General features: G+C 50.1%; 1 protein-coding gene across 6 annotated transcripts; it reads left to right on the plus strand.

Moving 5' to 3' along the window:
• Window positions 1–1,477: 1,477 nt before the first annotated feature.
• CGN (cingulin) lies at window positions 1,478–23,813 on the plus strand. Of its 6 annotated transcripts, none has more exons than XM_027574123.2 (23): window positions 1,478–1,590; window positions 3,793–4,048; window positions 6,087–6,200; window positions 7,163–8,043; window positions 8,960–9,060; window positions 9,211–9,280; window positions 9,380–9,475; window positions 11,283–11,410; window positions 12,058–12,190; window positions 12,496–12,708; window positions 13,171–13,319; window positions 13,530–13,662; window positions 15,851–16,051; window positions 16,369–16,575; window positions 16,933–17,190; window positions 18,142–18,312; window positions 19,010–19,171; window positions 20,164–20,253; window positions 20,672–20,755; window positions 20,866–20,984; window positions 21,278–21,386; window positions 21,776–21,939; window positions 22,242–23,813. In XM_027574123.2, the coding sequence occupies exons 4-23, from the start codon at window positions 7,177–7,179 to the stop codon at window positions 22,378–22,380; spliced, it is 3,594 nt and encodes a 1,197-aa protein (XP_027429924.1). In that variant the 5' UTR covers window positions 1,478–1,590; window positions 3,793–4,048; window positions 6,087–6,200; window positions 7,163–7,176; the 3' UTR covers window positions 22,381–23,813. The 6 variants fall into 6 exon arrangements, with proteins under 6 accessions (XP_027429924.1, XP_027429902.1, XP_027429934.1 ...); XM_027574101.2 differs by lacking the exons at window positions 3,793–4,048; window positions 6,087–6,200 and adding exons at window positions 2,345–2,620; window positions 2,862–2,966 and having other exon boundaries at window positions 1,479–1,590; XM_027574133.2 differs by lacking the exons at window positions 3,793–4,048; window positions 6,087–6,200 and adding an exon at window positions 2,345–2,620 and having other exon boundaries at window positions 1,479–1,590.

Consider the following 23,813-nt stretch of genomic DNA (forward strand, 5'->3'; position numbering starts at 1 on the left):
TTACCCGTGAGACTTTAGGTGTTTCCACTTTTCCAGTATCTGGGTCAATTAACAATCTCCCATTTCAAAAAAACAGTTTTTGTTTTTGTTTTTTTTCTTTGAATCTTCCTACTGGTCTAGAGATAACAAGTCCTGGAGGGATACTTCCTCTTCGGATCCCCACCCCCACACCTTTTTGCTGTTCCCTCCCCTAGGCACTGGCCTGTTTGATGACTCTAATCCCAGTATAATGCTTCCCTTGGAATGCGGAGACTTTGCATCCTAGCTAAGGAACTGGTAGGTGGACTTTACCCTCCAGGACCCACACCTAGCTTCGGAAGGGGGTTGAGCGAAATGCCTTCGAAAAGGCATTGAGCGCTAGCGAGGGCACCAGACTGTTGGCTGCATTTAAGATTCCTCTTCAACCCTAAATAGGTACACAATAAATATTTGTTGAGAACAGTATCCAGAGCCCAGCAACGTAAACTAATCTCCTTTTTACATATCTCAACGGTTAAAATCGAGGAAGCCAACTTTAACGTTGTTTAACCACAGCTAGCGTTTAGCAGGTGCCTATAGTTTGCTGACCACCCCTGACCTGACTTTACTCTTCTGTGGCCTGGGATCAATTCCTCCATCTCTTGAAAGGCTAAACTCTAAAGTGGATTCACAATCTGGGTTGAGTCCCCTTTTGTTTAGAGTGAGGGTCATTCCTATTCATTGTAAACTTACATTGACTTTTACCCAATTCCCATTCATTCAACAAATTAAGCGCCTAATGTGTGCCAGTCCCTGTAGCAGGCGTTTAGGATAGCTGCGAACAAAACAAGAGATCCTTTCCCCGGTGGAGCTTAACGTTGGACGAGAGACAAACGATGAATATGATTCAAAAAATTGAACTATGTAATTTGGAAAATGATAAAATACTACAGAGAAAAAGGTACCAGGCTGGAAAATGATTTGTGGAGGCCAGAAGATAGGGGCTGCGGCTCAGGCTGGGGAGAAGCGACACGAACTAAAGTCGCGGAGCTCTGGCGTTTTGAGGACCAGGGAGATACCCTCTGCAAAAGGACATCAGAGCAATCTGATTTATGTGGAGAGAGGTGAAGGGCAGAAAACGGTCTAGACAGAGATTCCCGTCGAGAACCGCGGAGACAGAGGGCTTCCAACAAAGGCGAGAAGATGCCCTGGCGGGCATCTTCTGTGCCCGGGCGGGGGCGGCCACACACCGCCAACCATTACGCCCCCAAAATGGCCTCCGGTTGCCCCTTGCCGCCCCGCCCGCGGCGCTCCACCGCCCGCCGACCCACGTGACCCAGCCCCCCCCCCCGGCCGGCGACCCCCGGTCCAATTCCCTGCGGCGAACGGCCCCGCCCCTCGAGAGAAACGGACCAACCAGAGGAAGGGTAAGGCGGGGCGGGTGGTGACGGCCAATGGGGGTGGAGCTCCGGAGGGGAGTAACAGGTTGGTGGTGGGGGAGGGAGCGCGGAGGGACGGAGGGGGAGGGCCCGGGAGCGGCGGGTGCAGCTCTGCCGGAGCGCGAGCCCGAGCCCGGGAGCGCCGAGCCCGAGCCCGGGAGCGCCGAGCCCGGGAGCGCCGAGCCCGGCTGGGGTGAGTGAATGCGGAGGGGGAAGAGCACCTGAAAGGCAAGCGGGCCTCAGGGGCAAGGGGCGAGGCGATCCGAGATACCCTCCTCCGGGGTACAGGTGCTGCATTGGAGAGGGGAGGAGGGGAGGTGAAGCTAGGGTGGGAGTAGTGATTAAGAGCTGGCTCCTACTTTAAGGTACCAGAGGCAGGTGCCTGGGAACGTGCCAGGTGAGTCTGAGGACGTGAAAGCATTTCAGGGCCAGGTTATCTCTGGAGGTCAGACGCCGGTCTCAGGGGCAGAATTTCTCTTGGAGACCAAGGTGTTAGGGGGAAGTAGTTAGTCTCAGTTGGACAAGGGGTTCAGAGACGTAAGGGGAAGGCGTCCAGAGGTGCTGTTTCCCTGAGGTTTTCCCCCTGGCTGCCGTTCTGAGCTGGCGCTGACACCTCCTTTCCGGCTTTGAGATGTCTCTGAGGTGTGGAATCTTGCTCTAACTCTTCACCTACAGGTGAAGACACTGAGGGGCAGAACAAGAAGGCACCCCCATCTCTTTGCTAGGTGTGAAACTACTTAAGCCTTCAGTTTCTGTCGCCTTTGCTTTTATGCCTGGGAGAATTTTTCCTTCTTCCTCTTCAGAGAGTGCTCTTCAAGAGAGGGATAGGAGGAAGCATAGATCCCTAGGCCTACAAAATATGTAGAAATACTTTTTAATGAGGCCTCTGATTGGGGCTAATGTCAAACCCTCTCCCCAAGCACACGTACTTTCTTCTGTGGTTCTAGATGGAGTCATTGGATGCGATTTGGGAGCCTAACCAATTTCCTTGATGCCTCCCAGAAGACCCCCATTACTCCTTGAAACCCCACAAGGCATCCCTGACTCTGGGACCATGATGGCTGTCAGACTGGCAGGAGGCACCAGTGGTATGGGAAATAGGCAGGACTCCTTAGGAGACCACAAGACTAGGGGAATTGGCACCTCTAGGTCTCCAGGCTGGATGAGAGCTGCACATTGGGGCCCAGACAGACTTCTGAGGCAGATTTCCTTGCCTTAGGCAGGTAAGGGAACCAGAGCCAGTCTTAGCTTGGCCCCTTTGATGCCCTGCCCGAGGAAAGTTGTTGTAATTGGGAAATAATTAGCAACCGCTATGTTGTTCATAGGCTGCCTACGGGTGCCTCTGCACCTCTTCTTTCCTTGATATTTGGGAGTGAGGGGCTGGCCCTAGGGGACTGCTAATCCAGAGATTTGCTTGACCCTAAGAGGATTCGGGCTTGCTAGAATCCTTTCTTCTTTCCCCAGGCTGACCTGCATGCTATCAGCCCTGTGGGAGGTGAGGAGAAGGTAGGGTTGCTTCTCTTCATGCGGTGGCCGAGGGGAGAACTAAGGCCCAGGGAGTTGGCCAAGGCAAGTGTGGGATGAGGAATGCAACTTGGGGAACTTGAGAGGGAGGGGTGGGGGATACAAAGTCTTCCTGTCACATACTGGCCTGTCACTCACCAGGTTCTTTGTGTATCTGTTCCTCCCTGTTCCCTCTCCTCCTTCTGTCTACTCCTTCAGAGCTTTGGCTCTAGGCTGGACAGCCCTTGCCCATGGTTTTGCCCCCTGCCTCCTTTGTGGTGTGGAGTTTCTCTGGTCTGCTTTATGAGCTGCCGGTGGAGTCTCCCTGGCCCTCCCCTTCCCCTTGCTTCTCAAACCAGTCCAGCCAGTTTGCAGGGCCCAGTTTGTCATTGTGTTTTTTCCTCCACTGGCCAAGCTGCTCTAGCGTGGCTCTCAGGTTTCTGTTTTTTTCAGTGGATGGGCCGGGAGTCCACTTGGAGTGGTTCTTTTTGATCCATGGGGAACCTTCTTGTCTTTGTAACTCTTTCTGAGAAAATGACCAATTGATCAAGGTCACTGAGGTGTCCTTTTCTATTTTGACCATTTACTTCCCTTGTTACCTCTGAGGGGAGTCTAATCTCTATACCTCTCATTCTTCCATTTTCTAAATCTGCCAGTTAGGTAGCATCTAGCATGTTGCCTGGCCCTGTATATATCAGTTTTTCCTCTGCACACCCCAAACCACCCCACCCCCACTTCCTGCCAGAAGTCCAGAGACTGTCACTCCTAGTTGGAAGCCAGATGCTTATGGCTGGGCCAGAGGTGGCAGAATTGGGGCAGGGCAGGCTAATGAGTAACTCAGGGAGAAGTGGCTGTCTGGTATAGGTGCAGCGTATCCTCCCTCTCCTTACAGGCAGGAATGGCAGAAGCAGACAGATGAAGTTGAATTAACCTGTGGCCTGAGCTCTTCCCAGAGTACAGTTGGTGAGGAGTGCCCTGGGCACATGCCAGAGGAGGGAAAAGCAGGGGCAGGCTGTGAGAGGGAAGCCTCTCTACTCCATGTTTCCTGGCACTGGATCGCTGTTTACCTGCCTCTGGGGCTTACGCAAGACCTTGGAGCTGCCTGGCTCCCCTGGCCACGCCCCACTGTCCTCTGTAACTGAAGGCGGGTAGGTTTCGGGTTTTCCATGTTGAATCATTTAGAGCTCTGCTTTCTGACCCACTCCAAAGATCACTTCAACCCCCCGGCCCCTGACCCACCTGTCCCCAGGACTAACGGTCCATTGAAGTTAGGGAGTCATTGGGACCTTGGGGCACGTTCAGCACTGCCTCTGAACAACTTGGTGCGCTTGGGTGGGTGAGGGACTGTGCGCTCTGCTGGGCTAGTCTGGGAGCTCCTTGACCTGGATCTGGAATATCAGTAGATGTACTGACAGAGTAGAGCTGCATTATGAATAAATCATGTGACTTCTGAGAGCTGGCAGTCTAGGCACATCTGGATCCAAAATTATGACTGAATGGGGCAGGGAGAGGTCTTGTTACTGGGGCAAATGAGAAATGGCTGTGAGGGGGTCATTGGGTAAATCTCCCCACTGCTGTGCGAGTCTGCCTTGGTTCAGGATACAACCTTTTAACAAATATTTATTGATGCATACCATGTCACCAGGCCCTGGGGCCACCGTAGTCAGCTGAGAGCCATGTTCTTTGCCCTCCAGGAGTTTATAATCTAGTGGGGGAGACAGACAAGAAACAAATCATCACTCTGATAAATATATAAAAATAAACAGGCAGGGTTGTCTGGCTGGCTCAGTCGGTACAGCATGTGACTCTTGATCTCGGGGTTGTAAATTTGAGCCCCACATTGGTGTAGAGATTACTTAAAAATAAAATCTTTAAGAAAATAAAAAACTGAGGTAAATTCATTGAAGGACAACTGTAGAACATATAACATGGTTCTGATCTAGTTTGTGGGAGGAGGTGGTTGGGAAAGGCTCTGAGGAAGTGACATCCTTCTGTGAAGCACTTGAAGCCAGGAAGGTCCTTTTAGGAGGAACACATGTATGCAGGGTAACATTTGTTGTCAGCTTTGTGACAGGCATACATGCTGCTAGCTATGTTTAGTGTTTTGTCATTTTCCCTCTTTTTTTTTTTAAGATTTTATTTATTTATTTATTTTAAAGATTTTATTTATTTATTCGACAGATAGAGAGACAGCACAAGCAGGCAGAGTGGCAGGCAGAGGGAGAGGGAGAAGCAGGCTCTCTGCCGAGCAGGGAGCCGGACGTGGGGCTCGATCCCAGGACCCTGGGATCATGACCTGAGCCGAAGGCAGCCGCTTAACCGACTGAGCCACCCAGGCTTCCCTAAGATTTTATTTATTTGAGAGAGAGAGAAGGTGAGTGGGAGGGAGGGGGGAGAGAATCTGAAGCAGACACTGTGCAGAGCGCAGAGCCCAACGTGAGCCTCCATCCCAACGACCATGAGATCACAACTTGACCTGAATCCAGGAGTCAGACACATAACTGACTGAGCCACCCACATGCCCTTATTTTCCCTCTTTTTATTAAAAAAAATAATGGAACCTAAGTAAATTACATGCAAGAATCTGAAGTGTAGAACATGAAAAAATTTTTTACAGCTGTATACACGTAATTATTATTGTCTAATTCTCACAAGTATTACCTCATGAGGTATTATCATTATACTTATTTTACCGATGGGGAAACTGAGGCTCAGAAAAGTTGGATTTGCTCAAGGTTATGTACATCCAATGAAGAGCAGGGCTAAGTTCCTTTTTCACTGGATGAGGTTTGGAGAACCTTTGCCTTGTAGCTTCTTTCCTGGTCCCATCTCTTACTTGAATTCTAACAAAGGACCCTGTCAACTAAATATCCTTTTGTTTGGAGTATCTGAGGTTGGTTAAAGTCCTCCGCAATGCTGGAATGGTGGGAGGACAGGGGTCCTTTAGTTCAGGGTGGGCTTGGAGCTGTCCATGAACCTCTTGAGATTCTGTGGTAAAAGTTTGGGTGGACTGTTTCTTGGAGGAGGGGGTGCATTACTTTAATCATTCTCTCAGTGGAGTCTCAGAACCAAAAAGGAGAAGAACCGTTGCCAATAAGGGCTCCTCCCTCACTATTCCTTTCTCTGGAGGGGAAGGGCTGGGAATGCTAGGAATGTTCTTCCCACCAAGCCCTTTCTCACCTGCAGGTAGGCCACTCCTTCCCCTCTCACCCCCGTTTCCTGGGCTTCCTAGCTTGTCTACAGTCCCTGAAGGGGGCCTTGCCAAATTTCCTTGGCCGAGAGCTCCACTGGGAAATCGAGGTGTGTATGTTTGTGTGTCTGTGTGGCTCTTGATACACTCCTCCTCCAGTTAAGTGCTAGGCTGTGGTTGAGATTAGTCGCAGGGCTGGGGAAGCTGGCTTTTTTATTTGCTTCGAGAACCTGCCCTCCCCAGTTTCTGGAGCCAGAGCACACCTGGAATATTTTCCATTTGCCGACTCTAATCTTGGGTTGATGTGAACTGGAGGAGTTGGCCTATGGGTAGTCCTGGCTCTGGCCCTCATGTGGGACAAATCTGCCTATCCTAGGGCCCTTTGGACTGACATTCTTAAATGTTACTGAAATCTTTTTTTTGCATAAACACTACATCTACATGGTTCCAAATTTAAAAGGGACAGTAGAAAGGTAGTTACTCTCCCATCTCTGTCCTTAGCCCCCAGGTCCTCCAGCCCAGAGGCATCACTGCTATCCTCCCAGAAATGGGATGGCATACCTTGGGGGGGGGGGTCTTCTGTATTTTAAAAGAGCTCTGGGAGTAGAAGGCCCCTTTTCTCCATTGGGATAGAGGTATCTATATGGTGGGGTTTGGGTTCCGCCTTCATTGGGGTTGGAGGAGGCACACCATGCTATAGGCATACGTGCGAAGATCAAGCAAAATCAAACTCTTGATAAAGCCAAGCTCCCTAGGACTGTATTAGAGGAAATGGATTCTTCTAAGTCGGTGGGTTTCAAAATCTGGAATCTGGACCAGCAGCATCAATATCTCCTGGAAATTTGTTAGAAATGCAAATTCAGACCTACTGAATCAGAAACTCTGGGGACAGGGTCCAACAGTCTGTGTTTTCATAGGCCCTTGAGGTACTTCTGCTCAGATAAAATATGAGAACCACTATTCTATGTAGAAGGAACGGCAAGGTAACAAGCCACACAAAAGCCAGACAGGTGGAGGTTTCTGGGTTTCTACTCCCAGTCTCTCAGCTTTAACTGTTTTCTTAATTTCCTAGGAACCCTCCCATTCATGGAGCAGGCATCCACCATGGCTGAGCCCCGGGGCCCTGTAGACCATGGAGTCCAGATTCGCTTCATTACGGAGCCAGTGGGTGATGCAGAGATGGGCACCCTACGTCGTGGTGGGCGACGTCCAGCTAAGGATGCAAGAGCCAATACCTATGGGGTCGCTGTGCGTGTGCAGGGCATCGCTGGACAGCCCTTTGTAGTGCTCAACAGTGGGGAGCAAGGTGGTGACTCCTTTGGAGTCCAGATCAAGGGGGCCAACAACAGAGGGGCTCCGGGAGCTCTGAGCTCTGACTCGGAATTCCCCGAGAGTTCCTACTCTCGTGCCAAGGAATTTCCTGCCCGCTCACAGGGCAGCATGTCTGATGAGGAGCCTGGGGCCCACTGGAATGGAAGGCTACTCCGATCCCAGTCCCAGGCCTCACTGACAGGCCCTGCCCCCGTGAGTCCGACCACCAGGAGCACTAGCTTGCTGGAGCTGGTCCCCCAAGGAGCTTCCCCTGGGAGCACCATTGACACTGCTCCCCTATCTTCAGTGGACTCACTCATCAACAAGTTTGACAGTCACCATGGGGGGCAGGCCCGGGGCCGGACTGGCCGGCGCATGCGGACGCTGCCCCCTGAACAACGCAAGCGGAGCCAAAGCCTGGACAACCGGCTCCCACGGGATACCCTTGAGGAACGGGAGCGTGGGTCCCGCAACCACTGGACTCCTAGCACAAAGCATGACAGCCACATGGGCAGCTCCAAACAGCCGACCCAGAGCCAGAGCCCTCTTGGTGGCTTTAGCCGTTTCCGTCAGACCCAGGACTGGATCATTCAGAGTTTTGAGGAGCCACGGGGGAGAGCCCAGGACCCTGGCACGCTGCAGGTCAGACCCCATTCCTCTGTGGCTTCCCATCCCTGACCCACCAGCCCAGGGACCCCTTGCTGATTCAAATAATTTAAGGCAGAAGGTTTCTTTTGTTCTCCACTTTACTCATCTTCTTTTTTTTTTTTTAAAGATTTTTACTTATTTATTTGAGAGAGCGAGAATGAGAGAGAGAGAGAGAGAGAGAGAGAGAGAGAGCAAGCACATGAGGGGGAGGGTCGGAGGGAGAAGCAGACTCCCCGCTGAGCAGGGAGCCCGATGCAGGACTCGATCCCGGGACTCCAGGATCATGACCTGAGCCGAAGGCAGTCGCTTAACCGACTGAGCCACCCAGGCGCCCATCCACTTTACTCATCTTCTTAATAGATGGTATTCACATGTACAAGATATTTCCATGGAAATTAACTGTGAAATTAGCCTTCACAAGCATGAGAGTCCCTTGTTACTGCCTGGCCATGAACTGTGCCTCAGTCACTAGCATTTGCTAGGTCGGCAGCATGAGTAAGGCAGGCCTGGTAATACGAGCAACTTCCAGTGCTCTTGTCAAAACTCCCACCTTTGTCTCCCACTCAGCAGTGTAAGTAAGTGGGAGAGTGACTTCTTAAGCCTGTTCATTGACAAATTCTAATACATTAACTGTCAGTAGCAACAAATAACTTACCACAGAGCTCACAGTTAGTTGAGATCTGTCTGTCAAGGAGAATCTGGCTGGCTTGCAACAATAGTGAGAGGTGTACCCTGCTTGGACCTCTCCTGGGCCTGCTGCTCAGGTCAGTGGTGTTGCCTCTTTTCCCCACGTGAGGCTTGTTCAGCATGCTTGGAGGGCCTCGTCTCCCACCTGCCGCTGCTGCGCCATCTGAACATCACCCGCACTGCTGGCTTCATCTTGCTGTTTCTCTGGGTTTATGTTTTGCAGTTCAAGTCAACTCCAGACCTTCTCCGAGACCAGCAGGAGACAGCCCCACCAGGCAGTGTGGACCACGTGAAGGCCACCATCTATAGCATCCTGAAGGAGGGGTGAGTGGGGGCCCTCCCAACGGCACACACACCTCCCCTCTTTTCCTTCTAGCTTCCTTCCCCGTCTTGCCTGCCCTTAGCTCTTCCTTCTCTCATCTCTGCTACCTCTTCCCTCCCTTAGCCTTTGCTTCTGTCCTTTTCATCCTCCAGAAGCTCAGAAAGCGAAACCTCTGTGAGGAGGAAGGTCAGTTTGGTGCTGGAACAGATGCAGCCTCTGGTGGTGAGTGGCCACCTCCTGGTGGGAGCAGGGGGGCAGGGTTGGGCCTCTCGGGCCTGGGTCTGGGTGTGGACCTGTTCTTTCCCACCCTTTCTCTGGCAGATGGCTTCTCCTGGGTCTGCTAAGGCCCTGGCTGGGCAGAGTGAGCTCACCCGAAAAGTGGAGGAGCTTCAGCAACAGCTGGATGAAGAGGTGAAGGTGAGGGGAGACTGGAGGTGCAGGAGGCACACAGGACACGGGAGAAACCGTGGCCTGGGTTGCTCTTCCAAGTGATCGAATGAGCGCTTGTGTGTTCTGTGATAACGAGAGACAAGCGTGTGTGCTGGTCCCAGCAAGGACTTCTGGGGTTCCCTGGAGCTTAGGGAGAAGAGCACATTCATCAGAGCTCTGAGTACCTTCCATTCATTTCCTTTGGAAGTTCCCACCCTGACTTTGCTGTTGGCTGTGGATGCCTTGAGCAGCTTACTTACCTCAGTCCTTTTCACTGCATTATGATGATGGCAATACCAGTAGCTGTCATTTATTGAGTGTACTTTGTATATATATTTATGTGTATTTATTAGAGAGCATGAGCGGGGGGAGGGGCAGAGGGAGAGGGACAAGCAGACTCCATGCTGAGTGCAGAGCCTGGATCCCAGGACCCCGAGATCATGACATGAGCCGAAGTCTAATGCTTAACCAATTGAGCCACCCAGGTGCCCCTGTTGAGTATATTTCTTGTAATAGGTACCGTCCTGGGTAATACATAATAATTACAGTGATCTGTAAAGTAGGTATTGTGGACCCTTTCATGGTAAGAAAACTAAAGATCAGACAGGTTAAGTGACTTGCTCAAGGTATTAAGTTACAGAGAAGGAATTTAAAAATTCAGGTCAGCCTTATGTGGAAGTCTTAACTACTCCCTTTAAAAAAAAAATTGCGGGGCACCTGGGTGGCTCAGTTGGTTAAGTGTCAGATTCTTGATTTCAGCTCAGGTCCCATGATCTCACGGTCATGGGATCAAGCCCCGTGTCAGGCTCCATGCTGGCCATGGAGCCTGCTTGGGATTCTCCCTCTGCCCTTTCCCCCACCCTTGCGTTCTCTCTCTCTCTTAAAAAAAAAAAAAAAAAAAAAATTAAATAGTTTAAAAAATACTGCTCTCACCTCTCACAGTATTGCCTTGCATGTAGTTGGTACTCAGTACTCAGTAAGTATTGGGTTGTAACTCCTCTTATTTCCTGGAAAGCAAAATAGTGTACTGGTTAAGTGGTCAGCTGTGGAGTCAAACTGAGTTCAAATCCTGGTAACTGTTGGCTGTGTAACTGACCTTGGGCATGTTCTTTATATGTTCTAAGCCACTGTTTCTGTAACTATAAAGTGGGGATAATAATTGTACTGTATTATTTATCTATGGCTGTGTAACAAATTACCTCAAAACTTAGCAGTTTGAAACAATCATCTCCCGGTGTCTTGAGGACCCAGAGTCTGGAAGCAGCTTAGTTGGGTAGTTCTGGGTCTGTTATGTAAGAGTTTCCAGTCAAGGTATTGGCTGGGGCTATAGTCATTAGAAGATAGTGGGTGTTGGCTGGAGGCCTCCCTTCCTTGCTGTGTGGACCTCTTGGTGGGGCTGCTTGAATGTCTGCACAGTATGACAGCTACCTTCCCCCAGGGTGAACCATCCAAGAGAGAAGAAGGTAAGGAGGAAACTTCAGTGTCTTTTTAGGACTAGTCGCAGAAGCTACACATCGCTTCTTCCTTTTTCTGTTTGTTAGAAGAGAGTCCTTAAGTCCAGCCCATAACTCAAGGGGAGAAGCTTCCCCTTCTGAAAGGAATGTCAGAGAATTAGTGGACATACTTTAAACCATCACAAGTCCCAAGGCTTGTTAAGAGAATTAAATGCAGATAATAAACACAGGGTTCGTAGTGACAGTGCCTGTCATTTAGTGAGGCACATTTGCATTACTCCTGGTCCTCCTGAGATGCTTTGCTTACTGTCCACCTGTGTTACTCGCCCTGCCTTTTCCAGAAGCGGCAGAAGCTAGAGCCATCCCGGGCTGGGCTGGAGCAGCAGCTGGAGGTGAAGACAGAAGAGTGCAGCCGACTGCAGCAGCTGCTGGAGAGGAAGAAGGGGGAGGCCCAGCAGAGCACCAAAGAGTACGTGCAGTCGATGGTGCATATGGGACTACTTGGGGACGGAGGCCAGAGTTGGAGGTGCCACCTGGGTGGGAGAGATGGAGAGAAATCTCTAGAAGCTAGAAGGGGCAGACAGAGATAATTTAAATATAGGACCTTTCTTTTACTTTCTCTATCGGTAATGGTGATTATGCCTGAGTTGGGGTACCTGGATTTGCCTCTCTAGTTCAGGCTCTAAATCTGTAAAATAGGTTAGTAATAGTACCTACCTCACAGGATGGTTCATTCAGCAGATGTTTTTGCAATGAATACTGTGTGGCAGGCACTGATCTAGATTCCAGGCAGTGAACCATTCAGATGATGAGCACTGCTCTCCAGAAGCATAGTTTCTAGCGGTGGCAGGGGTCTGGGGGGAGACAGACAGTAAATAGTCAACATATTAGGTAAGTAAATTTGTAGCATGTGAAAAGGTGGTAAGTAGAGTAGGTCAAAGAAGATTGAGGGCCAAGTGGTGGAGGAGCAGGTTCCAGTATTAAATAAAGTGGTTAGGGGAGGCCGCATTTAGATTTGAACAAAGAAGGAGGTTTAAATGAATTAATATATGTGAAGTGTTTAGAAAACTGCTTGGCACCTAGCACTTGATGATATTATCTATTATTAATTATCAGGCTCCACAACATGAAGCTTCTTGTGGATCAGGGTGAAAGGGCACGGCATGGACTGGAGACCCAGGTGATGGAGCTGCAGGAGAAGCTGAAACAGGCCCAGGGGCCGGAGTCTGCTAAGGAGGCACTAAGGAAGGTAGGGAGCAAGATGGCTCCCACAGCTTCTGCCTCCTTTCAGCTAGAGCACCCTCAGATCTGTTCACCTGTAGTTTCCCCACAGTATGGGCAGTAGGTAGCTGATTATGGGTACCCCTCAGTGTGCTCTCAGACAGATTCAATGGTGGGGTGGGGGTTAGAGCCCAGATTGGTGGGCAGAGAGCACCTGGTACTGAGCCTGACAGGTACAAGGTGCTCAGTAAATATTTTTGATTGACTAAATGAATGAATAGGCAGGCAGATCCTAGTAGAGTCACCTCTGTACTTCCATCTTCATTTCCCCAGGACCTGTTAGAGACTCGGGAGCTTCTGGAAGAGGTCTTGGAGGGCAAACAGCGGATAGAGGAGCAGCTGAGACTGCGGGAGCGGGAACTGACAGCCCTGAAGGGGGCCCTGAAGGAGGAGGTGGCCTCCCGTGACCAGGAGGTGGAAAACGTCCGGCAGCAGTACCAGCGAGATGCCGAGCAGCTTCGCCGGAGTATGCAGGACGCAACCCAGGCATGTGACCAGAGCAGGGGCTGCCAGAAGAGGGCATCCTCCCACCCCTAAGAAGGAGCTGCCTTGAGGTTTCTTGTTATTTTGGGACTTTCCTGGTCGTAACTAGAACTCCCTCTAAATGACACATGAGATGTAATGAAAACCTTGGCCAGAAAACCTATAAGGGCAGAGTGAGGGGATGCAGGCCAGGAGCACCATGAGGGTGTGTGACCAAAGTCCCATGGGGAAATAAATGGGGGAGGCTTCCTGTAAATGATAGCAGCGGCGGTGGGGGGTGTGTGTGCTGTGACTTGGGGAGAGGTTTTTGCTAGTATCGCACCGGGCGCCACTGGGATCTCACAGTGTGTAGCTGGTGTGGTGTCCTGAGGGGTGGCCTGAGCCTCCCCTTCCACACACTTAGACTTTGGTCCGAAGTGCATTCTCCCTCTGAGCCTCCTGGCCCCCAACTGTCTCCTTCCCTAGGACCATGCTGCATTAGAGGCAGAGAGGCAGAAGATGTCAACCCTGGTGCGGGAGCTGCAGAGGGAGCTGGAGGAGACCTCAGAGGAGACAGGGCATTGGCAGAGCATGTTCCAGAAGAACAAGGAGGAGCTTAGAGCCACCAAGCAGGAGTAAGGACTTTGCCTCTCTCCCAGGAATGCTTATCCATGTTTCCTATATCCTGCTTCTTTTCTACCCATGTTGTGCCCTTTACTCTGCTGAGAGAGGGTGCCCAGTCTGTTGGCTTCTGGGTAGGTGGTTTGCATTGTTCTGCTAACTTCTCCCAGGCAGGTGGCCTGACCTTGTTCCTTTTCCCTTTGCATTCACCTGGCTGGGCTCAGACTCCTGCAGCTGCGGATGGAGAAGGAGGAGATGGAAGAAGAGCTTGGGGAGAAGATGGAGGCCTTACAAAGGGAATTAGGGCAGGCCCGAGCTGGTGCTGCAGACACTCGCCAAATGGAGGAGCTCAAGAAGGTACTCTGAGGGGCACCTGGCTGGCTCAGTCAGTGGAGCATGGGACCATTGATCTCAGGATTGTGAGTTTGAGCCCCATACTGGGTATAGAGACTTAAAAAAAAGGTACTTGCATTTGGGATGTGGAAGGGCAGGTTGGGGTGACGGCCACTGACCTTGCCTACCCATGAGGTTCCCTGTGTACTTGGTTTTCAGGACCCACCTTGCCTGCTCAGCCATCTCACCCCCCCACCACACTCTTTGATGCAGTTGGGCTGCTCTTGAGTATACAGGTTTTTAACAGAAAGGACTCCCGGTTGGGTTCTAGCCAGAGGCTGCTGGCTGCCTCCCAAGAGACCTCAGGGGGAGTGGCATTTAGATGGATTTGTGAAACTCCAGGGTCATTTTTGCAAGCTTGGAATTTGGTCCACACAGGGAGAGTTGCTCTGTCAGGAGGGGGTGGGAGGGTGGGGAGTGGGGCAGGGTGATGGACTCATTAACTACATCTATTAAACAAACATTTACAGTTAGAATGCCAGTTTATTAACTTGTAAAGTGAAGTGTCGTCACACAGCCTGGAATATTTGCATCGGCATGGCCAGCTGACCTACTTGGGAAGCCAAATTGCAATTTGAAGGCTCCTTAGAGTATAGAATCTAGACGCAGGGATTTTATCATGCATGGATGTTTTATAAATGATAAGGTCATCAAATTGAAGCGAATACAAATATTTCTTCATATTCCTGGTATAGGTTTATGAAGGACAAGAAAGCAACTAATTATTTTGGATGATTTAGAAACTTAGAAAATATTTTTGTTAGTATAGGGAAGTGGCACTTACGGCCTCCTGAGGATCCTTCTAGGTTTATAGTTCTTTGATTCGCTACACTGGATATGTAGTTGGTGCTCATTTAACAAGTATTAATGATTCAATGCCTGTTTATCATGCCTTTATCATAAGACTGCCTAATTGTAATCAAGGTTATCATATTTATTAAATGAGTAAAGAAGTATAGCTCTAAGTGATGATTTTCCAGATAAATAAAAGTCTGAGCTTAGACAAAATACTTGAAGAAAAATGTAATAAACTTTGACCAAACATACTTTTAGTGATTGTGAAATGAAAAGTGCTCTTAAATTTTTCTGTTAATATGAAATTAACAAATATCAAGGATAGTCTGAAGTCTGTTTGCTATATTAGTCGACATAATAAACTTGGACATTCCTCTGGGCAATCCTGATTTATCATATGAGATAAAGCTAAAAAGTAGTAACTAGTGCTTCATTTATCTCATATATGAAGTATATTTTATCAAGTACTCTCTCAAACAACATACACATTAGGAAAACAGACCCCATCCAGTGTAGACCACACGCTGTGCTGTTTTTTTCTTTGTAGTTAGTTTTGTTAGTGTCTTACATCAAAAACTCAAAATATATAACCTTTCAGCCTAATTATGGTACTTTCTGAATTTCAGAAGTAGCTGATAGCTAAAGAACTAGAACTAGAGCTCCTATTTTAATTTTTTAAAAAATATTTTTATTTTTACACCCAATGTGGGGCTCAAACTCACAGCCCCCACATCAGGAGTCGCATGCCCTACCCATTGAGCCAGCCAGGTGCCCTAATACTTAAACGTTTTAAAAAAGAAATAAGAGCAGTGCCACTGTTTTGGTTTTCAACATATTTTCTTTTGTTTTTGTTACAGCCAATCCTATTTTATCCACACCCTCACCTACTCTCACTTCATGTGATTTTTTTTTTTTTTTTAGTATATGTGCTGCCGAAGCGAGCACCATGTGATTTTTTTTTTTTAATGGAGATTTATTTCACATACCATAGAATTCACCCTTTCAAAGTGTACGATTTAGTGTTTTTTTTTTTTTTAAGATTTTATTTGTTTATTTGATAGCACAGGCAGGCAGAGTGGCAGGCAGAGGGAGAAGCAGGCTTCCCACTGAGCAGGGAGCCTGATGCAGGGCTCGATCCCAGGACCCTGGAATCATGATCCGAGCTGAAGGCAGACGCCTAACGACTGAGCCACCCGGGTGCCCCTCTATGGTTAACCATTTGAGAAACTGTCAGAGCCCTTGCCCAAGTAGCCACAGCATCTTTTATTCCCCCAGCAACGGATGAGAGTTTCGGTTGCTGCGCAGTCTGGTATCCCAGGCCGTGTCTGTGCCCTGTCACTGTCCACCTCCCTTTCAGGACCTGCGCCAGACACAGCAGGAACTTAAGGAACTGAGAGAAGAGCAGCAGAGCCAGGAGGTGGCTGCGCGCCACCGGGAGCGGGAGTTGGAGAAGCAGCTGAGGGTTGAGGCTGATCGAGGCCGGGGGTTGGAACAGCAGAACCTCCAGCTACAAAAGACCCTTCAGCAACTGAGACAGGACTGTGAAGAGGCTTCCAAGGCAAGGGGAGTGGGCACAGGGCTTAGGAGGTGGAGGCTGAGGGGTCTGGAGGGCATGGAAAATTCCCTACCATGGGTATGTACAGACCAGATCCTTGGTCCTAGGTGTGTGGTTAAAAGTAGGCAGGATTTGGCAAGGGGGAGGCAGGGCTGCACCTGTGATAGCCACCACGTCTCTGTAGGGGTGGGCTTCTCGGGGACACTAGCACTGTTGAAGTCTGTCTAGTTCTCGTGGGCTCTCTTGGGTGTGGCTTTGCTGGCGGAGGTCGGTGACCTGGAGCCCCAGGTCTGAGCTGCCCCTCCCCGGACTGGCCGCAGGCTCAGATGGCAGCAGAGGCAGAGGTGGCAGTGCTGGGGCAGCGGCGGGCAGCAGTGGAAACGACGCTTCGGGAGACCCAGGAGGAGAATGACGAGTTCCGACGGCGCATCCTGGGTCTGGAGCAGCAGCTGAAGGAGGCCCGAGGCCTGGCGGAAGGTGGGGAAGCGGCGGAGGCAAGGCTCCGGGACAGGGTGCAGCGGCTGGAGGTCAGTGCTTCTGCCCACACCGTTGGCTTCCCCCGGCCCCGCCCTCCTCTCATCTTGGCTAAATCCTCCCAGCTAAATCCTCAGCCGCCCGTTTTATTTTGCCCCGAGTGTGCTTCCATATTTGCCTTCCCAATCCACTGTTAAACTTGGGTTTATATCCTGGAGCGTGCTTTGCTGTGGACATCTCGGCCCTTGCACTGCTATTGTTGTCTCTTATTCCCACCCTGGGCTTGTTCTCTGTGTCTTGATTTCTTCGCTGCTTCCTCTCAGCCCGTTTTCACTGCCCACCTTTTTTGTAAATCACTCTTCTTGCGTCCCATCTATTCCCCTCCAAACGGCTTGTCTTCCCTCTCCCAGGCAGAGAAACAGCGGCTCGAGGAGGCCCTGAACGCGGCTCAGGAAGAGGAGGGGGGCCTGGCAGCTGCCAAGCGGGCACTGGAGGCCCGGCTGGAGGAGGCCCAGCGGGGGCTGGCCCGCTTGGGGCAGGAGCAGCAAGCACTGAACCGGGCCTTAGAGGAGGAGGGGAAGCAGCGGGAGGCGCTCCGGCGGGGCAAGGCTGAGCTGGAGGAGCAGAAGCGCTTGCTGGACAAGACTGTGTGCCAGCTCAACAAGGAGGTGGGACACGGGGTGGCCTGGGCTCTCAGGAAGAGGCCCAGCTCTTCCACGGAAGCTTGGCGGCGGGGGGTGGGGGGTGGTCAGAGTGTGTGATGTTTGCTTTCCTCAAGTTCGTTGCTGGGGAGGCCAAGGCCGAATCTTTACAGAGGGGTGTCCTTCCTCCCGCTCCTCGGTGTTCTTGTCCTCCCCCATACATCCCATTCCATGTGGTCTTGGTCCTTGGAGAATGTCTCCTGGGATTCTCCCTTAGATAGCTGTAAGACCTGAACATAAGAATCTTCATTAGTAGGATTTTCTGTTTGGGGTAAGGAAAGGAAAGTTCCATAATCCCTCCCTAGATTCTTTAAGACCTAAACACAAGAATTTTTGTGGGTGGAATTTTATATTTGGGGGAGGGCAAGGTTCCCCTCCTAATCTCTTACTTTATAAAGCTAGAGCAAACAAAAATATTTCATCAGTTCTAAAATGCACATTGCATCATCTCTGAAGTTGACTTGTGTCATAACGATGGTTACAGTTCAGTTGACGGGTTTTTCTTTCTTAGTGGTACATCTTAACAATCATTGGCTTCTTGGGTTTGTTGAAATATGGTCATTAAGGTTTACTTGTATCAGACACTTTTATGGTTTACTTTGTATCAGACACTTTTATAAGTACTTCACATCATTAATGTAATTCTCACAACAACCTTGTGATGGTAGGTACCGTTATTTTCCCATTTTACAGGGAACTGAGACCCAGAGAGGGTAAGTAACTTGCCTGTGGTCACATAGCTAATAAGTGGTAGAGCCAGGATTTGAAACCAGGCAATCTGTATACCACTACTAGCCATACTAGGGACCTAGGCCCAGGGGAGAGCAAGGGAGGGCTGCTTTGGCCATAAGAAGAATCTGGGGCTCGGAGGAGGGACAGAGGTGTAGTGCTAAAAAGGGTCTTTTCTCTGCCTCTCAGCTGGAGCAGATTGGGAATGACTCTAAGCAGGCCCTGCAGCAGCTCCAGGCCCAGCTGGAGGATTACAAGGAGAAGGCCCGGCGGGAGGTGGCAGATGCGCAGCGCCAGGCCAAGGAGTGGGCCATTGAGGCTGAGAAGAACTCAGGGGGGCTGAGCCGGCTTCAGGATGAGGTAGGAGGAGAAATGGCCCGATGTCCTTGGTTTTAAGGTCATTGCCTCTTTTTTCAAGATTTTATTTATTTCAGAGAGTATAAATAGAATCTTTAAAAGAAAATCTTAACACTGCGGTGTCAGTGGAAGTGTGGTATCAAAACAGGCGTGTCTGACACAGAGTAGGTGCTTTAAATATGATAGCTGGTTTTATTTTTATTTTTTAAAGATGATAGCTAGTTTTAATGCTTCACAATCTTTTACAGTAACAGTTTGTAACAATTTTGTGTTTTTTGATGACATTAAACCCTTTTTGTTTTGTTTAAAAAAACCCAAAAAGTCTCAGTACCCAACCTGGATCCTGTATTACTTAAATCACAACCTCTGGGGCGGGGACCCAGGATCATTTGTTTAAAAACGACTTAAGTGATTCTAATTTGTGTAGGGCATTTTAAAACAATAAAGAAAATGGACTAAGAGCTCCTTTTTGCCTGCTAGATAGGACGCTGCCTGATTCCTGAATTGTTGAATAAAGCTAACTAGATCTTCAAAGAGAAGAAAATGGGACTAAAAGTCTACCTGCTTTTTATTACCACCATGCTCTGGCAATTCTAAAGAATGTCAGTGATGAAACATTTCTCCCCACAGGGGCAGACTGCTCCCATCCCTCAGCCCCCACCTTACTTCTCCAAGCTGTTGCATTTTTCCTTCTGCCCAGACCCAGAGGCTACGGCAGGCCCTGCAGGCATCTCAGGCTGACCGGGACACCGCCCGGCTGGACAAAGAGCTGCTGGCCCAGCGACTGCAGGGGCTGGAACAAGAGGCAGAGAACAAAAAGCGCTCCCAGGATGACAGGACACGGCAACTCAAGGGTCTTGAGGTGACGGCGTGGGGGTGACGGGGCGGGGGAGGGGTGTCCAGGTCCTGGCACAGGTGGGACTTCGTGGGGGAAAGGAGTCAGGACATGCCAAGCCCCCTTTTTGTGCTAGGTATCAAAGGCTGGTAGGCCACAGCTGATGGGTTTTGTTTGAGTGCAGTGTTTTAAATGACTTTGAGTTAATTGCCAATGTTTGAAATTTATACATGTCACTTACTTATATATTCCGCTTTCTGGCTCCTTTTGTCCCTTTGGAAAATCTGGTAACGCTGAGCCTCTGTCCTGAGTTGTCTGCAGGGCAGCAGTTGGCTGGAACTGAGCAGCGGCATCGCCCCTTCAGAGTGAACAGGGGTCTCCAGGTTGCTGTGTTTGGCAGTGACGATAATACCAGTGACAGTAGCAGCAAACACATATTATGCCACATGCTGGGCACTGAAGGCTCATTCAGTCCTGAGAATAACCCTGTGGGGGAGGCTCTCCATTTTATAGATGAGGAAAACAGACACACAGAGAGGTGAAGGAACTTGGCCATGGCCCTTCTGCTAGGAAGTGGTAGATGATTTTCAGACGCAGGCCGCGTGGCTCGAGCCCATACCCTTAGCCTCTATATGGGACTGCCTGGGTACTTCCTTGGTCTGAACCCTGGCACTTCGGTTTCTGACTCTCCATCCCAGCTTTGGCTCAGGCACTTTGGTTTCTGTTTTCCCATTAGGGAAATAGGGCTGCCCCACTGAAGAATTGGTTCTGGGTTTGTCATCCTGCCAAGGGCCAAGGCTAGAGCAGGCTCCACCACCCTCTCCCCTCAGTGCCATGGCTGGTCAGCAGAGGGTGCTAGCTCCATGGTGGCTCTGGGCAGGGGCAAAGACCAGCTGGTTATGGGACATGGGAGACAGGAAGGTCTGTGGAGGCTGGGCTTTGGAAGGGTCCTGGTTGGGGTTTAGCATTCTGGTGTCCAGCATGTGGGGCAGAACGAACCTCTCGTTCCTCTGCCACAGGAAAAAGTCTCACGGCTGGAAGCGGAGTTAGATGAGGAGAAGAGCACTGTGGAACTGCTGACAGAACGCATGAGTCGTGGCCGGGACCAGGTACCCCCTTCCTTACCCCTCGGCCCTCTCAAAAACACCTCCACCCTCCCATGTTTCATAATCTGGAGAATTCTGGCTGCTGAATCTGTGCATGGCTGGTGCTACTTCAGGGTCTCCTCTGCTTCAGGACGGGTAGAAGGAAGCCAGGGATTTGAGTGGGAGAAGGAATCCTGGTGGCCTGAGATCCTCTCTGCCCTGAGTCCAGGCTGCTTCCATTCAGAAGGGATGCTAGTTCCTGGTGAGATGGAGGAGGCCCAGTTTAAATTCTGTGGCTCCTCCCATTTGAATAGGCTGTGATTTCTTAGTTGCCTGAGAATTGTGGGGATTCAGAGAGCAGCCTACGCTTTACTCTGCTTCATGGTTCACCTGGCCGGTTCATTGTTAGCCCTCCCCAAATCTGGCTCCTCTCATCCACTAGGTAGACCAGCTGAGGACAGAGCTCATGCAGGAGAGGTCTGCTCGACAGGACCTGGAGTGTGACAAAATCTCCCTGGAGAGACAGGTGAGCAGGGGAGTAGGGAGTCTTGGGGATAGACCCCAGGAGGCAGGTAGAATGACCATAGGAGGGATCAGAAGTGGAGTGTGACCACGAAGACTTTCTGTCCCTCTCAGAACAAGGACTTGAAGAGCCGGTTGGCCAGCCTAGAAGGCTTCCAGAAGCCCAGTGCCAGCCTCTCTCAGCTTGAATCCCAGAATTGGGAGTTGCAGGAGCGGCTGCAGGCTGAAGAGAGGTGATGTGAGCCCATCCTCCCTCTCTCCCTCTGGGCTTTTCTCTGTCTTGCATGTCAAACATGGCCAACCTGGCCTGATCTTTAGGGGGATCCTTTCTCTTGGTAAAGAGCAGAGGGAGTTGCAGAACTTCTGAAATGTGAATGACCTTATCTCCCCAGTTCTTTGGTTCTGCCCCTGGATCCTCCCTAGTGTGACGTGACTCAGAGGAGTTCATGGAGGCTGGAGGAGGCCAACTAGGGTTTCCTTTAGAAATGGCAACAGCCATAGACAACCCCCTACCATACCCTCCTAGGGAGAAGACCGTTCTGCAGTCCACCAACCGAAAACTGGAGCGGAAGGTTAAAGAGCTGTCCATCCAAATTGATGACGAGCGGCAGCATGTCAATGACCAGAAGGACCAGGTAAGGATGGTAGCCGGGGCCAAGCACCCATATGGTGGGCATATACCATATGTGTATTTGCTTGAAGGCCAAGGGAGGCCCCATCTCATAGGTCTTCCTAGCTTTGACTCTCCTTGTGTAAGGATGGAGACTAGACTGGAGGCACTGGATTAAGACAGTCATAGTAAGCACATGCATTGAGTGTGATGTGCTAGGTTCTCTTTCTCAGTGTTAGACATGTATGAGGCTCATTTAATCCCCAAAACAAACCTGTGAGGTTAGGGAACTTGCCCATGGTCACGATATTTTTCTAGGGCAACAATCCCTTGTCAGGATTGCTACAGGGGAGGGTCCCAGCCCATGGTAGCAGCAGATACTTTTCTAATGTGGGGACTTGGTATCCTGCCCAGCTAAGCCTGAGGGTGAAGGCTTTGAAGCGGCAGGTGGATGAAGCAGAAGAGGAGATTGAGCGACTCGATGGCCTGAGGAAGAAGGCCCAGCGTGAGCTGGAAGAGCAGCATGAGGTCAATGAACAGCTCCAGGCCCGGATCAAAACCCTAGAGAAGGACTCCTGGTATGGGCTGCTTTTCTGTCCTCTGGCTCAATCAGGATAGTCATGTGGGAAGGGAATGGGTTCTCTGGAGCTGAATAGGGAGGAGGATCTCTAAGATGGGACTCTGCAGTCACTCCTTCCTGGCTGGAAGCCTGTATAGTTATTCTTCAGTATCTCAGCCCACTGTCTATATATATATCCCATCTCCTCAGATCTCAGGTTGGTGGGGGATCTTGTACCTTGAGGCCTGTGTCCTTGGCATGAAAAGCATGGTTGTCTCAATCTTTCTGTCTCCCTCCCTTACAAGTATTCCTCTCTCTCAGGCGCAAAGCCTCCCGCTCAGCTGCTGAGTCAACCCAGCATGAAGGGCTGAGCTCAGATGAGGAATTTGACAGTGTCTACGACCCTTCTTCCATCGCATCACTGCTTACGGAGAGCAACCTGCAAACCAGCTCCTGTTAGCTTGGGTCCACAAGGGACCAGAAACCACACTTGCTGCCTGCCCTGGCCAGGCCTATTCTGCCCTGCCAAGCCTTGAATTCCTCATTCCTGGAAGGGGGGGACCCAATTATTCAGCCCTAAGACCGGAGGGGTGTGAGTGATGGTGATAAAAAGGGCATCGGCACTAAGCTGGTAAACAGGCTTTCCCTTTCCTCTGGAGGAGTGGGTATTTTAGGCCAACTGAACCCTTCCTTATCCTCCCTCACAGCAATAGGATGGTCAGCATATAGGCTGAGGGGGATGGAGCAGGATAGGAAGGGATAAGACATTGCCACGTATATAAAGCTTTATTTCTTTAGCCCTTAATCCTCAGGCTCAGGGAAATACCTTAGTGATTTTGCTCCCTTGACTCCTGCAGTGTGTTTTCCTCCCACTCTGGAGCAGGGTGAAGGGGACATTATGGGTAATGGACACACTGGGGTGGCTCTTGGATGCTCCTCTTTGCACAGTCATGGGACCCATATGTAGTCCCCACCCCTCTCCACTCCTATATATTTTGTCTTCCCCAAGCCGGGGGATCCAAGGGATCTGTTCTCCCCTTCCTAGCTTCACCACTCCTACCTTCCTTTCCTTTCAGTGCCTTAGGGTGAGGAGGTAAGGATGCTCTTCTTGCCTTCTCTACCTGCACATTCATACCTCTCCAAGGACCAGCCTTTCCCCAACCAGGGCCCTCAGCTTTCCCTGCTGCCCCAGTCTAGATAGAGAACTACTGGCTCCTCAGCTGATGAGCCCTTGGGGGATGGACTTTGCTAGGACCGTGATAAGATGGTGGGGCTTGGCTCTGCTCAGGGTTTCCATCTTTCCTCCTCTCCTTCTGTGACTATGGATGTGTTTATAAGGGGGTTGCATCTGGGAATCCTGATAACTGTCTACAACGAATTTGAAAGCAAAGGTCTTTCTTGTGGCTTCTCTGACCCAGATGTGCCCAAGCTCAGTGGGGAACCAGGGGACCATCATCTCAGGAGCTTGGACCTGACACACGGCTTCCTGCCTAGGGCTAAAGACTGACTCTTGGTAGAAATGGGAAGAGGCAATGGAAGATTTATTCCTCCTTTGGGGTTTGGGGAGAGTCAAGCCCTGGTAGGGAGGAGGTAAGGGAGATGATTTACCTTTTTTTCCCCCCCTATCTCTCTTTATTTATAAAATCATACTTTGTTTTTAGTTTCATGTACAATGCCCATAGGTACCTCTCTCTTCCTTCTGATTTACCTTTCTTATTTCCTAAGCAGGCTCTGTAAGGAGCCTGACGGAGGAAGAAGTCTGTTTTCACCAATGACTTGTAATTTCATGATTTTTTCTTTTAAATCTTCTATTCTGCAAATTAGAGATTTTCTCCCAAACCAACCCAAACTTGATTTTATTTTAAATTAAATATTAAAAATTATCTATCTATA

This window comes from Zalophus californianus, chromosome 4 (genome assembly GCF_009762305.2).
Source record: "Zalophus californianus isolate mZalCal1 chromosome 4, mZalCal1.pri.v2, whole genome shotgun sequence".
Lineage (NCBI taxonomy): Eukaryota > Metazoa > Chordata > Mammalia > Carnivora > Otariidae > Zalophus > Zalophus californianus.